This window comes from Myotis nattereri (assembly GCF_964212035.1).
Source record: "Myotis nattereri genome assembly, chromosome: 1".
Lineage (NCBI taxonomy): Eukaryota > Metazoa > Chordata > Mammalia > Chiroptera > Vespertilionidae > Myotis > Myotis nattereri.
Window position 1 is genome coordinate 183,475,210 of NC_138075.1, and position 15,459 is coordinate 183,490,668.

Genomic DNA, 15,459 nt, shown 5'->3' on the forward strand with positions numbered 1-15,459 from the left:
GAGGGTCCAGATTTGATTTTAGTCAGGACTTCACTTCTATTTATTGCTTGGACTAAAACACAATTCCTATTTCAGAATCACCAATGAGAGCAAAACACAACGTCTGGAGGGCCGAGAAAACTCCAGTCTATTCTTCTGCTCACTAGTGACTGACTGACACTCTCAACCCTCAGCATCCAACTTCACTTAAGCTGCTCAGACATGACTGGGAAATTGCCGGAGCTGCTTCCCTCAGACTCAGATCGCTTTCATCACCAGGCTATTTTCAGTTACTCCGAAAATGCTCAGAAATGTTCAAATAGTGAAGGTCTCTTTATCTCCTCTAGCTGAGCTCAAAGGCAACATTTTCTTAATTGGCCAGAGAGTTTCAGAAGTTGCAGCTATTTTGCAGTGATGGCTGTGGCAAAAAAAAAAAAGGCATACATTTTAAACAGAAGTGTTCTGCGTGTGCACAGCTCCCCCCAAAAATGCTGATTTTTAAAGTTTATTTTTTGTAACCCTCAATGAAAACTGAATGCCTTGGCTCATTTTTCAAAAAAGCTATTTGGAGACACTAGACAGAAGCACCTGATAGTAAGCAAGTTTTGCCAATGTCTCATTTTTGGGTGATCTAAGGAAAACTTTGGATTAAGTTTTCATTTTGCCAGCCCACAAAAATGTATTTTATTCATTCAACAAAGACTTTGGCACCCCTTGAGTGCCAGAGTATTTAGCACTGGGGACACTACAGTAAACAAGAGACAACATCCCTGGGCGGGGGAGGGGGGGGGGAGTGAAGGGATGGAGAGGGTTTCACATTAAAGAAAAAGTAAAGACGAGACAGATAAGGGACACTGGGAATACTGTATTCACAGGTGAAACAATGCAATTTTTAAATGTTGGTCAGGGTATGTCCCATTGGGAAGGTGGCATTTGAACAAAAGTTTGAGGCAGGTGAGGGAATTAGCCCTGTGGATTTCTGGGGAAAGTATGCTCCAGACAGCGGAAGGAGCCACTGCATGCTATAAGGCAGCCAGTGTGGCTGGTACAGGGTGAGCAAAGGAAAAGTAGATGACCAGGTCCAAGAATGGATGGGGCAGCAGCTGGAGCAGGTCTTGATGGTCATTCCAAGGACTTAGAATTTTACTCCGAGTACAATGGGAGCTATTGCACAACTGTGAACAGAGTAATGACATCATCTGATACATTTCCATTAGATCAACTGTTGCTATGCAGAGGACAGACCTTAGGAGGGAAAGAGTAGACGCTGGTGGACCTGAGCGGAGGCCACTGCATTACTCCAGGAGAAATATGTGGGTGGTTCACACCAGAGTAGGAGCAATGGCGGTGGCAAAAAGTGTTTGAATGTTGTATATATTTTGAAAGTAAAAATAACATTTTCCTGAGGGTTTGGATGAGGGGTGCTCAGAGAAAGAGGCTCAGCGATGACTTGTGATTTTCAGCCTGACCAACTAGAAAGTTGGAGTTGCCACTAATTGGATGGGGAGGGTTTAGGGGGAGCCTTTTGAGGGAGAGAAATCCAGGAGTTCAGATTTGGACATGTTGAGCTTGAGATAGTGATTAGATATTCAACTTCTGATTTTCTTCTCACCAAGTCAAAACTAATCAACCTCAAAGAATGTAAGTCTCTGAGGGTCTAGTTTTGCCTATTTTATTCATTGTTGTATCTCTAGAGCAGGGGTGGGCAAACTTTTTGACTCGAGGTCCACAATGGGTTCTTAAACTGGACCGGAGGGCCGGATCAAAAGCATGGATGGAGTGTTTGTGTGAACTAATATAAATTCAAAGTAAACATCATTACATAAAAGGGTACGGTCTTTTTTTTTTTAGTTTTATTCATTTCAAATGGGCCAGATCCGGCCTGCGGGCCATAGTTTCCCCACGGCTGCTCTAGAGCCTTGGACAGTGTTTAGCACATGTAGGTTCTCAATGAAAAAATAATTAATATTTGCTAAGCACTCATTATGTGTCTTGCTCTGTTCTACCTGCCGAGGACAATGCAGGGACAAAATAGCTGAAATTCTGCTCTCATGCACTTTAAAGACTATTAGTGGGAGGCAGACAAGTGAATGAAGAAAAGCAAAATAAACCTACCTGTTGGTACCCCTGCTCAATAACATTTGTTGAATGTTTACCCCATATATTATCACCCTAAAGGGGAAGAGACTAAGATCCTTGCGTTGGCATTCCATGGCAGCCTGTCTTTCTCTAAAGCCCTTTCTACTGCACCATGTTGCTTGTCATATGAAGTAACACAAATCCCATCCTCACCTGATAAATATCAGGACTGTGTTCTCTTCCTCTAAGCATTTAAAGGAGAATATACTCTAAATAGGACTCTTTTTGAAGTGCAGTTCTAGGAAGGCTGCCTGGGAGTGAGTAACCCCAGGCCACTCCGCCTTTTTTAATGGATCCAACCTTGAAGGAGAATTCCTCTTGACATCTCGGGGCATTGTCTCACTCTTGGCCCCCTTTCACAGTGCTGATGGTACTTAAATACCAGCCATTAAGGGCCACCACATTGTTTAATCTAAAAGGCTCCATTTGTAACCTTTCACAAAACTAAAACAGTATACTAAAATAGGATTTATATTCATATACATTGAGGACGAATCTCTTATCCTGCCCCCTAAAAATGAAACTTCGTGAATTTTTCATTCCCATCATCATCATCATCATCATCATCAAGGGAGTGGTTTGGTTTTTAGTAGCCCCAAATGATTTCTAGTTATCATCTCCCATTCTGATATATTCTTCCCATCCCATACAACAGTCAACCTCCAGCCTATCCCTCGCATCCTATGCAGAATTTCTAAAATAGCCTCAGCCCCTTTCTACTGACAGATTCCATATGTAATTTGGAACTTCCTTCCCCACCAACATCTCCTAGAATGTAAATGATGAATGATCATTTAGCCTCAAAAATTGATAATCCTTTCTTCTGCTCAGATCTGCCTGAACAGTTCTTCAAAAAGGAGAATTCCAGAGATTTCTCCTTGTGAATGCCACCTCTATCAACAATTATAATCTTTAAGACAAAACATCCAGGGTTTCCCATTGGTTGGATGATGGCCATATCCATCTTAATCTTGCCTCTCACTCAGCAGATCCATCAACAACAAGAACTGCCATGACTGGCAGAGGGTGTGATCCACCAATAACTTGACTCTTTTCCCAGGCCAAGAGAAGTGTTCAGTCCACCAGATTTCTTTAGGACTCTCTGTTGAATAAATGGGCATTGGGACCCCCTCATGTTGTAATTGGGAGACCTATTGATGTCCTTTCATAATATGACACATGACTCAATTGAATGACTGAAGTCTTAGACATTTCCCTAAATACAAAGAGACTACCAATGCCTTGTGAATAGGAGAGCATCCTTTTATCCTCATAACTAGTGGCCCAATGCACAAAATTCATGTGCAGATACAGTCCTTAGGCCTGGCCTGTGATCAGGGCCATCTTCTCCAGCTGCCTGTAGCCAGCCTCTCCTTCCACCACCACCCACGCCTGGTTCCCCCTTCGCCATTGGGTGATGGGTACCTGATGGCCGGGGGAGGGACTGAGAGGTCAGCTATTCCTGCCCACTCACTGGCCCTGCCCCTGCCATGGGTGGCCATCAGGCGATTGAAGTCTGCTGGCCAGGGAAAGGGACCAAGAGGTGGTCAGTGCACCTCATAGTGACTAGTCCAGTGGTCATTCTGGTTGTTCTGCTGTTAGGGTCAATTTGCATATTACCCTTTTATTATATAGGATAGAGGCCTGGTGCACAGGTGGGGGCCAGCTGGCCTGCCCTGTAGGGGGCCCCAGATTGGGGTGGGGGTCCCTGCTTGGGGGTGAGTCTGGCTGGGGCGAGGGGCTGCGGGGTTTGCAGGCCGGCCCCGCCCCCATCAGGGTGGGGGGTCCCTGCTGGGGGCAGGGCTGGTCTGGGTGAGGGGCTGTGGGTGGTTTGCAGGCTGGCCATGTCCCCGGCTTTGTCAAGAAGGACACCTGGAATGAGGTCCGGAAGACATCCGGTCTATCTAGTCTAATTAGCATATTACCCTTTTATTAGTATAGATAATTGTTATTGTTTTTCCTAAAGGATCTGAATCACAGTACAAAGCAAGAATCATATAGTATAAAGTGTTAGCAATAAAATAAAAGTAAGTTCACTGCTAGTATAATGGTATTATTCTGCCGTCTATATGTGGGAATCACAAAAGCTTTTCCAACAGAAACTGAAAAGGTTTCATAAGGGGCAGGCAGCACCAGTCACAATCCATCATGGGTACAGCAGTGGGTGAATCAATTCTGTCAGTAATGAGGTTATGCTTCTGGCCTACATAAAGCTGGCAAGAATATCATCATTAAAAGAAGATATCTACACTAATAAAAGAGAAACATGCAAATTGGTGTCACTCCACTATGCCCACCAGCCAATCAGAGTGACTATGCAAATTAACCCCACAAAGATGGCGGTTAATTTGCATATGCAGGCACAGAGCGAAGACTGAAGGCTCTGGCTGGAGTGAAGACTGAAGACTGAAGGCTGAAGACTGAAGAGGCTTGGCTTCTCGTTGCAGCTGTAGTGGAGAAGCCAAGCCTCGCTGCGGCCGGAGGGGAGAAGCCTAGACTAGAAGCTTGGCTTCTCCGCTGCGGCCAGACCAAAGGCCTGGGTTCCGGGTGCTGGAGGAAAACCAGTGCCAGCAGCCAGGGGAAGGAAGGCCTATTACATGAATCTTCATGCAATGGGCTTCTAGTATTTTAATAACCCAATATAAGAAAATATATGTTTTAACTAATGGGAAGTTGGAATGATAGCTGGAATTTTATAACCATGGCCATAAATATAAAAATCAAACAAAGAAGTAAGTAAAACCTTCTATCCCTTAATCCTTTTCATGTTCAACACCTGCACTAAAGCTCCCATATCCTTATTTCCTCTCAAATGGAAAAGAAAATCAGATGTCAGAATTTGGGCAGTAAGTGGAAGATATTATCATCAAAGTTGTATTCTACCATTCATCTTATTTGGGACTGAGTATACATATTTTCTAAATATGACACCTGGCAAGTTCCCACAATTTTTTCCCACTTAACAGTTACCTACTTACAGGCTTTGCCTTGGGTATGAAAGGTACAAATTTCTGCCACGATCTGATAGCTTAAATAATTTTTATCTGCCTTGAAATTCTGTCTAATATGCTGCTTCAGGCTTTATATAGTCACAAGTGATACCAGTAGCCCTTTCCCGCAGGAATCATGTAAACCTTATCTAATTAATATTTGTGAGATGTATAAGAGCCTGGCACAGAAGAGATCATTGAAATACAAAGCTCTTCTATAACTTTCTTTTGTAATCAGTTGCCAGCTGGATTCTAGAAGGCTTCTACTTCCAACTCCTATGCATGAACATTACCACCCTTTAAAACACAGTTTTGTAAAGAGGAATGGTTACAAGAGGGTCCAGTAATGTAGCTTCAGGGAGGCACAGAAATCCTACCAACTGACCAGAAATACACAATAATGCACTATTACTGGATATATAGTCAGATTCCAAATATTTCATTGGAGAGCTGCCTCTGAATCCTAATCCTTGTAGCTTCTCTTTAAGAGAGAGCTTCTATGAAATCCCCATGTCTTCCCATGAACAGATTGTTACCAATGAAATAGAGCAGGGTGAGGTCGTGTTCAAAATAAAGGTATCTTAATGTCAAACCCACTGCATAGATGAACTGCAGGTGAAAAGGCCAAGGTAGGGTTTCTCGATGAATCACAGGATGCCCAGTTAAATGTGAAGTAAACAATGAAGAATTACTTAGTTTAAGCATGTCCCAAGTATTGTGTGGGAGGGATATACTTAGAATTCACCATTTATTTGAAAATTCAAATTGTATTGGGCAAACCTGTGTTTTCATTTGCTAAATCTGGCAACATTAGTCAAAGGAAAATTAGAACAGCTTATTTTCCATCTACATTATACCATCCTGAACCAAAGAAAAACATTATATAATTGTCATGTATTATGGAATTGTCTATTTTGTTTTTGTGATTTCTATTACCTATAAAATGGCAAAGGTCTCAAGGTTTATAAATGACATTAAACAGGTAAAAGAAATGAGCTATGCTGTTGTAAAAGATAATGAACATTTAAAGATCCACAGATTAGAAAATCTGATGTTATGTCAATCCTCGTCACTTTAATTTAAGCAGTGACTAAAAAAAGTAATGCCGTGAACTACATACACAAATCTTCTTAGTTTATAGTCACCCTGCTTGCACATTAACTGGATGATAACCTATTAGCCCTGCACTTTCAAGTAAAAAGTAGTCACTGCATCAGGCACATGTGCTCAGCCTACCTCTTTTAAGAACTGCCTCTGTCTTCTAAATGAAACATCAATTTTTCCAAGCAACTCTTTCATTTCATTCAATCTCTTATTAGCAAAGAAAATATGTGGTTCCTAAACTAACACATCCAATGTCAGTGACAGATAGTTCCAAAAGAAAGCAAATTGTTGTAAATGCCAGGATTCCTTTCATTTGGGTATATAGACAGCCAATCCCTCTTGAAAATATTTTTTAAATGTCTCTATTTAAATGTCTCTCTCCAGTGGATGCTATAAAAGCCTGCTCAAACTATGAAAATACCAGGCTAATATAATAAAAAGTTAATATGCAAATTGTCCCCTCAGGAGTTCAACTGACCAGGAGTTCAACAGCTCACTATGATGTGTGCTGACCACCAGGGGGCAGCGTGGAATGAAGGAAGGCTCCAGCCAGCAGCCAGCAGTGAGGGGAAGGAAGGCCCCTGATCGCCACCCAGGCCTAGGGACCCTACCTGTGCATGATTTCGTGCACTGGGCCTCTAGTATATACAGTATATAAACACAAGTATAATTAGATCAGGTCAAAATGTGCCAAAGTAGCGATCTGGCCAATATGATTTGGGTACTATAGAGAGCCATTCTGGATCATTCAGGTACCATGAGCTGTCTTTTCCTAAGTTGTTTGATGGGATTATCCCAAATCTGCATCTCTGGGAACCTGACCTTAAGGTTTAGCTGAGTTGGGCTTTTGAAACATTCCAGTTTGCAAAAGACTATGGAAAAATAAAGTCCTTGGTGAGACTTCTACCGAGCATTTTTGAGACTGTTGTGCTAAATTGGAGCTGGCATGTTATTAACCTTTTCAAATTAGGCAGTTAGTAGGCTGAGCTGAATCTTTTCTTAATTTGCACATTAGGGTTTGCCAGAACAGCTGGCACTGTGCTGGAATATTAGTTGAGATCTTTGATTTACATTGTCCAAGAGTAAACATAATAAACTCTGCTTTTGGAGAGGATGACCTAATCGGTGGCAAATACAGTAAACTTTATGAATAGGACTAATACCAACAACAATAACTAGCATTTATTGAGTGCTTCTTACTATGTCCTGGGTACTGTAGGTATCTTCAGTCATTTAACACTTTATACAACCTTGTGAGGTTTAATCCCCCAATTTTGTAGATAAGAAAACTCAAGGGGTTAAGTTACTTGCCCTAAATTACACAATTAGTAAACAGTAAAACTTGGCTTTGTGCCTAGACAATCTAGCGGCAGGATCTCTATGCTTATCACTTTGCAACTCTGCCTCAGTAAATGTATCAGGTAACAAGGAAGAGCTTCCACCTTCTCAGGTGAAGGTGTCACTTCTTGAACTGTGACACAGACTTCAGGGGAGCAGGAGGTAAGGAACGCAAGCAACCCTTCACCCTCACTCCACCCAACCACAGGCAACCTTGCTGTTCCTATAAATGTATGTACATAGTTTTTTGTTTACTTTTAACATGTTTGCGATAAGAGTTATGATAAAGCTTCAATATGCTTATGACAAGGTCCTGACATATGTGGTAAGAGCAGAGCCATAAATGTGTAGGGTGGGGTTGTCCTTAAGGGAGGAGGACATTCTAGCTTGTTAGTCACTTGGAGGAGAGCTATGATCGGCCCAAAACACAAATAGGATCTGTAGCTGGGTGGCAGACTGGAATCTAGCTCCTGGTCTTGACCACCCAGGAGCCAGTAAGTGGGCCTGTGTGGTGAGTCAGAATGCAGGGAGTCTAGGGGCAGGGAGGGCAGGCCCAGGGCAGGAAAGGTTGGATCCCCGGGGTTTGTGTCTCTCTTACTAATGCTTCTTTCCCCTTTGTCCTTCTTGAGTGTTTGGGAAAGGCCTTTTGAAAGTCCAAGAGTATCTCAGTTGTCTCAGTGAGGAAGTTTTTAAAAATAAATTGGGACATAGAACACAGGAGGGTGGCAATGATGGTGGTGATAATGAAGAAAGAGAATCCAGAGGGGAGAGGGGGAGGGATGGAGATGGAAGCTTCTGTGGCAGCTATCCTCCCTCACTCCAGGTTCTGCTGCCAAACCTCAACGGTTCTGGCTTGTATTTCAGTTTGGAGGCAGGACTCCTGTATGCCTTGCTTGCACTGCCGTTAGAGGTGTTGGGGAATGGCTTGCATGATAGCTAATTTTCTACCACAATTAACTTTGAGAGAACTGAAGACAGTCCATGGTTTCTCTCTTCCTTCTTTTATTTTTTATTTATTTTATTTTTTAAAAAATATACTTTATTGATTTTTTACAGAGAGGAAGGAAGAGGGATAGAGAGTTAGAAACACCGATGAGAGAGAAACATCGATCAGCTGCCTCTTGCACACCCGCTACTGGGGATGTGCCCACGACCAACGTACATGCCCTTGACCGGAATCGAAACTGGGACCCTTCAGTCCGCAGGCCGACGCTCTATCCACTGAGCTAAACCGGTTAGGGGTCTTCCTTCTTTTAAAAAATACAAGTGAGTAAATATGGAGATCTACTTTGTTGGGTTGACAATGCACACATATTTTCCAATGTCCATTATTCAGGGTGGAGGAAATGCTAAGTATATATTGATTTATTAAGCTAAAAATGTGCTCTGCCAAACCCCATTCCCGGCTCACGATAGTATCATCTGAAGAGTTTTACAGAAATTGTCCTGAAGCTTCTAAAGCTGCAGGAGGGTGGGAGAAGAAAACAGAAAAGAAGCAGCTGCCTGGTGAAACACCTGAGAGCTGGAACATGCATGCCGCTTTCCTTTCAAGGACCCTCAACCTCAACCCTCTGCCATTTACCAACATACCTATTTATTCTTTAAAAAGTGCTTTTTCAGTTTCTGTAAACACTTTACTTTGGGATGCAAAGAACCTCAAGTAGCTCTAAGACCACACTGACTCCTAAAGAGATTCCCTCAGAGGTACAAACTCACAGGAGGGAAGGAAGCTTCATCATTCTCTTGGGGAGACACACACAGAAGCATAACTTTGTCTTCCGGGCCAGGAGAGCCTCAGAACAGGGAGCCTGTTATCTGCTTGGCTCTGACTGCCACACAAGTGTGCAGGGATGGAGATAAGGCGGCTCCCTGGTCCCTGAGCCACCCTCTACCCCTACCCTCCTCATTCTGGCAGTGAACAAGGTATTATTCCTGTCCCTGGAATAGCGGGGTGGAATTCTAAAACAGGCTAAGTAAAAAAATCTTGAGCTCCTTAGGCGGGGAAAATGTCACAATACACTGCCTCGTAGGATTAATCCCGGTTTTGCTAACTGCCAGTGCATATATATATGAAAAAGACAAGTCATGAAATAAAATTAGCAGACAAACCTACCTACTAGCTCTACTGTCTCGCTCAAGGTTCTCTGAGTCTCCCTGGAGCCTCAAGAAAGGATTTCTAGTAAGAGAAAGTGAAGGCACCCTTCATGTCACTTGTAAACATCTCTTGCTCAGAGGATCCCGAATATTGCCACAAGGGCAATCATGGGGCTGGATGGCGGTTACACCTGCTGGTTCCAGGCGCTCCCGGCCCGGCCCAGGGCTGCGCAGCCACAGTCTGGATCCGTCTGCAGAGGCGTCTGCTAACTGTTCAGATGCCAGAGGGAAAAGGGAATTTTCTCCGGCGCACAGCAAGTAGAGGAAAAACGCACGCTATAGGCTCACGTCGGGAAACTTTTCCCCAAAACGCATTATCCTTTGAGAGCTACCAGGAAACCCTAGCTTCTTTTCAAGGGACTGTAGCGACTCGTGTCCACAATTACAGCAATCCAGGGAGAAAACTATAGCTGGACTACCAGCAGGAGTCAAACTGGCGTGTGCATGTGACTTTGCAACATTCTTATCTAAACATGCCAGTCCGCGCACTCAAGCGACTGTTTCCACCCGTGCCTTGGCCTTGTCCCTACTCCGGTGTCCCTTGTTGGACTGCATTTTCTGCAAAAACCGGATATCCCAACTCCAGACTCTGCGTCTCTCCCAGGCCCCCACGGAGTCCAGCTCAGTCCCGCTCCTCCCTCTCCAGCCTCCTGATCTCCGTACTCTCCAGACCTGAGAGGCGCTGGCGGGGAAGCCGTCCTAGGCAGTGCGTTTCTGTCGTGAATGTCAGGGGAGAGTGGATGAAACGGGCGGATGCTAGTTTTAGCTAAGTTAACAGTTTCTGCCACGCCACGCAGTTTTAGAGGTTCCAGACCACTGGGTAAAACTGCAAACCCCGTTGGTGAGCCCGAGCTTGAACCCGGTCGGGGCAGCTTCCCTGGGACTCGGATGCCGCATCGTCATCCCGAGGCAGGGACGGCCAGAAACGGCCAAGTCTCCGCGAACGCAGGCCAGCCTGGCGGGGCGCGCAGCCACTGCCTAACACCGTCCCGGAGGACTTCCACTTTCCCCCCATTCCCGCTCCCCAGCCCCTCGCTTCTTCCGTTGTTCATCCCTCCCAGGGTCCAACCGCACCGGGAAGAGGGGCGCCCGACTCCGGCAGGCGGTGCTGGCGGAGCCCAGAAGCCCCGGGGCGCAGTCCGTGTTGCCCACCCGCGACTCGAACGCGCCGCGCGGCCACCTGTTCTACAAACTCAGCCGGACTTTGTGCGGATACCGCGGGCTGTGGCAGGGGGGACCCAGCCCTCCCCTCGGTCCGGCGGGGTTCAGGATCTCCAAAGGCGCGCATCACCCCAAGCCCCGGGGCGCACAACCCTTCGCACAACCTCCGAGGCTCCCACTACTCGGGGCCCCCATCCGCGCACGCGGGGACTGACTTCTCAGTCTCCCGGCTTCAGCCCCTACCCTGGCGCCAGCCGCCCGCCCCCCCCCCCGCCCCCCGGGAACACGGCGCCCCAAAGTACCTGCGGTGAAGATGCAGAGAGCGAAGAGCGTCTTGCAGATCATGGTCCCCTGGCGCTGGGTGCCGAGTCCGGCGCGGGCAGCGGGAGAGTTTGTCGGTACTGATCGAGCGCCCCAGGCGCCGACGGCCACTTCTCTGCCCCGCGGGCTGGCGGTGGGAGCCCAGAGGCCCGGGAGGTACCGGCGGCGGGCGGGCGGGGAAGCCAGGCGAACGCGGCGCGGCTCCGGCTCCGCTCCGTCAGCTGCGTGTCCTCCGGCGGCCGGCGAGCTTCTGCTCCATCCCAGCCGCGGGAGCCTGGGGCCGCCTCCGCCGCCGCGCCCGCCGCGCCAAACCCCTCCCACCCGGGCCCGCGGCGACCGCAAGGCCACCCCCTGGCCTTCCCTCTCCCGGCGCTTCGTCCCGGGAGCCCGGCCCAGGGCGGCCTCTGCTGGACAGTCAGGGCTGGAGAGCCGCGTTCTGACTGGGTTCAGAGAATGTTCAGTGTCAAGCTCTGTGTTGGGGAGTACGGATGCAAAGAAGTGTGAGCAGATCTCTGCCCTCAGGAATTTATCTCAGGTTTCTGTTGTTGTTCTGTTTTTACAAGAGCTTACAGTCTTTAAACAGGTGATCTTATGCCATTTTAGGCCTCACCTCCAAGAGCCAAACTCATCATTATAAGAGCACACACATTTCTTTCCATCCTTTCTTCGAAGGTTCCTGCCTGTGTATTAAACCCTCGCACACATTCAACCCCACTGCACCTCCTGGTACCTGAGCCAGGATGTCTGCTGCTTGATTTAGCTTCTTACTAGAAGAAATAGCACTAATGTCAGGTAACATTGATCATGGTGTTACTGAGCAAGACATAAGACTAGGTGTTGTACCATGACTCCTTCTAACAACCCTATGACGTAATAATAATTATTATCCCATTTTACGTATGGGAAAACCAAGGTACAGAGAAGTCATGTGCTCAATGTTGCAGAGCTGGTAGGGGCTGGACTCGTAATTGCACAGTTTGTATGCGCCAGGGCGCTAATAGCAAAGGCTGGCATTTCCTGAGTGTGTACTGCATGGACAACGGTGCTGCACAGGTTTTCACCAAGTCAAGTTCTCATAGCAGTGCTCTGAGGTGAGCACTGTTATAGCTTCATTTTCTCGGGGAGGAAAATGGAAACACAGAGAGACTTAAGTACTTGTCCAAGGTCTCACAACTAGCTAATGGTACAGGTAAGATGCCTGCCAAGCACACTGGGTGATCCCCTGTACTCTACTCCTTCTTCAAAGCCCCCAAAGTTTTGTGTGTAAACACTGATCCAAGCTGACCTTTCACTTAATCCTCCACTAACTTAGACTGGCTTGTTTCTCTCACCTCTATCAGACCATATGGCGGATCATCACCTAATATCTATGTGACTATGAGTCTGGTGGTCGCCTAGTCACTAGAGCTAGGAAGCTGCAGGAATTAATGAGCCTTCCAAAAGAATTGATTTGTTCAGGACCATTAGTAGCGCCGGAGAATGGCTTTGTTTTCTGTGACTTCTTTCTCGCATACCGAAGCCTCAGGTTTTACCTTTCCCCCTTTTGGGGCCTCATTACTTTATCTGTGACAGGGTCCATTTCTCTACCTGACAACCACTTGTAGAACTTGTCATGCTTCTACAACCAGAAAGAAAAACTGGGCTCAGAGGTTTTCTTTTGCTTTGGTAAATTTATTGATTCCTTTTGAAATGAGAAGTAAAATATATCAACGCAAACAGTGCCCATCTCCCTTCCCTCCTTCCTGGCTAGAGAAACTGCAAATTCAATTTGTTAAACACGTTCTCTGAATGCTTTTGGCCGGAGGTCTTTCTGGCTTCTGATGTAATCTACGTGATTATGAAGAATTTCTGCATCTGGGTTGTGGTCGTCAGGGAGTCAGGGACCACACACAGATGGATTTTTGCAGGGCTGCTCCATAAGGAGCTGGTGCCTTTAACTAGGGCCATGTATTAAGTGACTCTATGACAGAAATAAAGGTCTTTCAAAACCACAGAAAAAATGATTCAGTTGACGTTCAACAAAATTTTAATGAAGTCCCTATGGAGTACAAAGCAGTGTGATTCTGACTTGATATCTAAGATGATTATTTGGTACCCAAAGGATGGTGATGCCCACATACTAATCAGTTAAAATGTCCAAGGTTTTTCACTGTATGCAAAATAGAGTTGAAATAATTTCTTTAACAAAATCATTTACTTTTTAGTTTATTTTTTGTTAATCCTCACCTCCTCATATTTTTTCCCATTGATTTTTAGAGAGAGTGGAAGGGATGGAGGAAGGGGTAGGGAGAGAGAGAAGGAGCCGGGGGGGGGGGGCAAGAGAGAGAGAGAGAGAGAGAGAGAGAGAGAGAGAGAGAGAGAGAGACATGGATATGACATCCATTGGTTGCCTCCCAAATGTGCCTGACTGTGGACAGGATCGAACCTGCAACCCAGGTATGAGCCCTTGACCGGGAACCAAACCCATGACCCTTTGGTGCCTGGGCCAATGCTCTAACCATTTAGCAGCACTTGCCAGGACTAAAATAATTTACTTTTATTAATAATTAAATCTGTTAATGTATCAATTTAGTGAAAACACATTTGATCACCTACTAGGTACCAGATTCTATGCTAGGCTGTGGGAATGTAACAGGTTGTAATAGTCAGGGTAGGCTTGGTTATCCTGCTATAATAAAACACCCTAAAGTCTCAGAGGCTTAAGCAATAACAGTTTATTCCTAGCTCATCAACGTCTTCTCAGAGCCGCTGTTCTCTACATCAGGAATCAGGGTTTTACCCCCAGATCAAAACCTGCTTCCACACGCACCAAGATACGGAAAAGGAGAAGTGGAGAGTCAGTGCAACATTTACATCCTCCACCTGGAAGTTTCTACTCAGAGTTCATTGGATAATGCAGGTGAGTGGCCATGCTCAACTTCGAGAAATCAGGGAAGCACAATCTCCTTGTGTGCGCAGATGGAAAGGAGAGCTGATAGCCATGGGCAGCTGTGAGCGTGCCACAACGGTTAACTGTCTCTGCTATTAGGAAGCTTATGTTCTAGTAATGGGGAGTCAAAGATTGAATGAGTGATCTCAAAAATATATGCAATAATTTATGTTGTATGATATAAATAATAATACCCACAAACATTTATTGAGTTTTTGCTACGTGTTAGGGATTATTCCAAGCATTTTATGTAATCTGTTTAAACTTCGCACTCTAGAAAGTTATCCCAATTTTATTTAAAAAAAAAACGCCTACAAAATCCACACAAGAAAAAACCCCTGAGAGATACTTAAAAAGAGTTTAAGTATGAAGGAAACCAAAAGATACTATGAGACCTTGCAGGGTGACTTGTACTCCTCCATGGGGTCAGGGATGGAATTTGCATGCAACCTGTTAGTCAATCCTTACAGCAAAAGCAGGTGTCTTTACAGAATCCTCTTGATTCTTTTATAATGTGCCACTGGGATAAAATCTAAAATACATCTGCCCTTTACTGACTCCTACTTTTTTTTTATTACTGTTAAAATGAATTTCTAGTGTTGTAGACTTTCAACACCTTCAAAAATGTCAACACCCTTGTTGACTTAATTTTTGACATGCTAAATTTATTATAATTTAGATAATGTTATATAATATATGTTAGATCAGTTGTCGGCAAACTCATTAGTCAACAGAGCCAAATATCAACAGTACAATGATTAAAATTTCTTTTGAGAGCCAAATTTTTTAAACTTAAACTATATAGGTAGGTACATTGTTATTAACTTAATTAGGGTACTCCTAAGCTGGCCTTTGCTAAAAATGTCCTCAATCTGATTGAGGTACGTTCTCTGAGGTCAACCCCTTCCAACTCTCCCATCCACACTCCTCTCGTATACTTGTTTCATCTATCTCCTTTCTGAAAACCGACTTCTGCGCATGGGCCACGAAGTTTCAATCTCACTGTACATGCGCGCCCGCATGTGGTATTTTGTGGAAGTGCCACACTCAAGGGGCCAAAGAGTCGCATGTGGCTCAAGAGCCGCGGTTTGCCAACCATTGGTCTAGCCCATGGCCCCCAAAGGCTGGATTCTAATCTGCCCTCTGCCATCTAACCAAGTAACTCTGCCGTCTAACTTGCCATCTCTATGCCTCTGCTTTGTCCTGGCTTTATTGGGAAGATTAAATGAATTACACATGTGAAAAACTTGGCATGTTCTAACTGCCAATAAATGTTAGCTGTTATTAGAGGAGAAACTTTGGGGTACATTTAAAAAATTTTTTTGATCTATATTACAAAGAGAA

General features: G+C 45.1%; 1 protein-coding gene across 1 annotated transcript in view; it reads right to left on the bottom strand.

Annotated features, from left to right (window-relative positions):
* The window catches only part of PARM1 (prostate androgen-regulated mucin-like protein 1), a 96,807-nt gene extending 85,318 nt beyond the window's left edge, over positions 1 to 11,489 (bottom strand). The window contains exon 1 of the mRNA XM_081099884.1: positions 11,168 to 11,489. Coding sequence (XP_080956010.1) covers positions 11,168 to 11,210 — 43 coding nt within the window. The 5' untranslated portion in view covers positions 11,211 to 11,489. The remainder of the gene's footprint in view (positions 1 to 11,167) is intronic.
* Between the last annotated feature and the right edge of the window lie 3,970 nt (positions 11,490 to 15,459).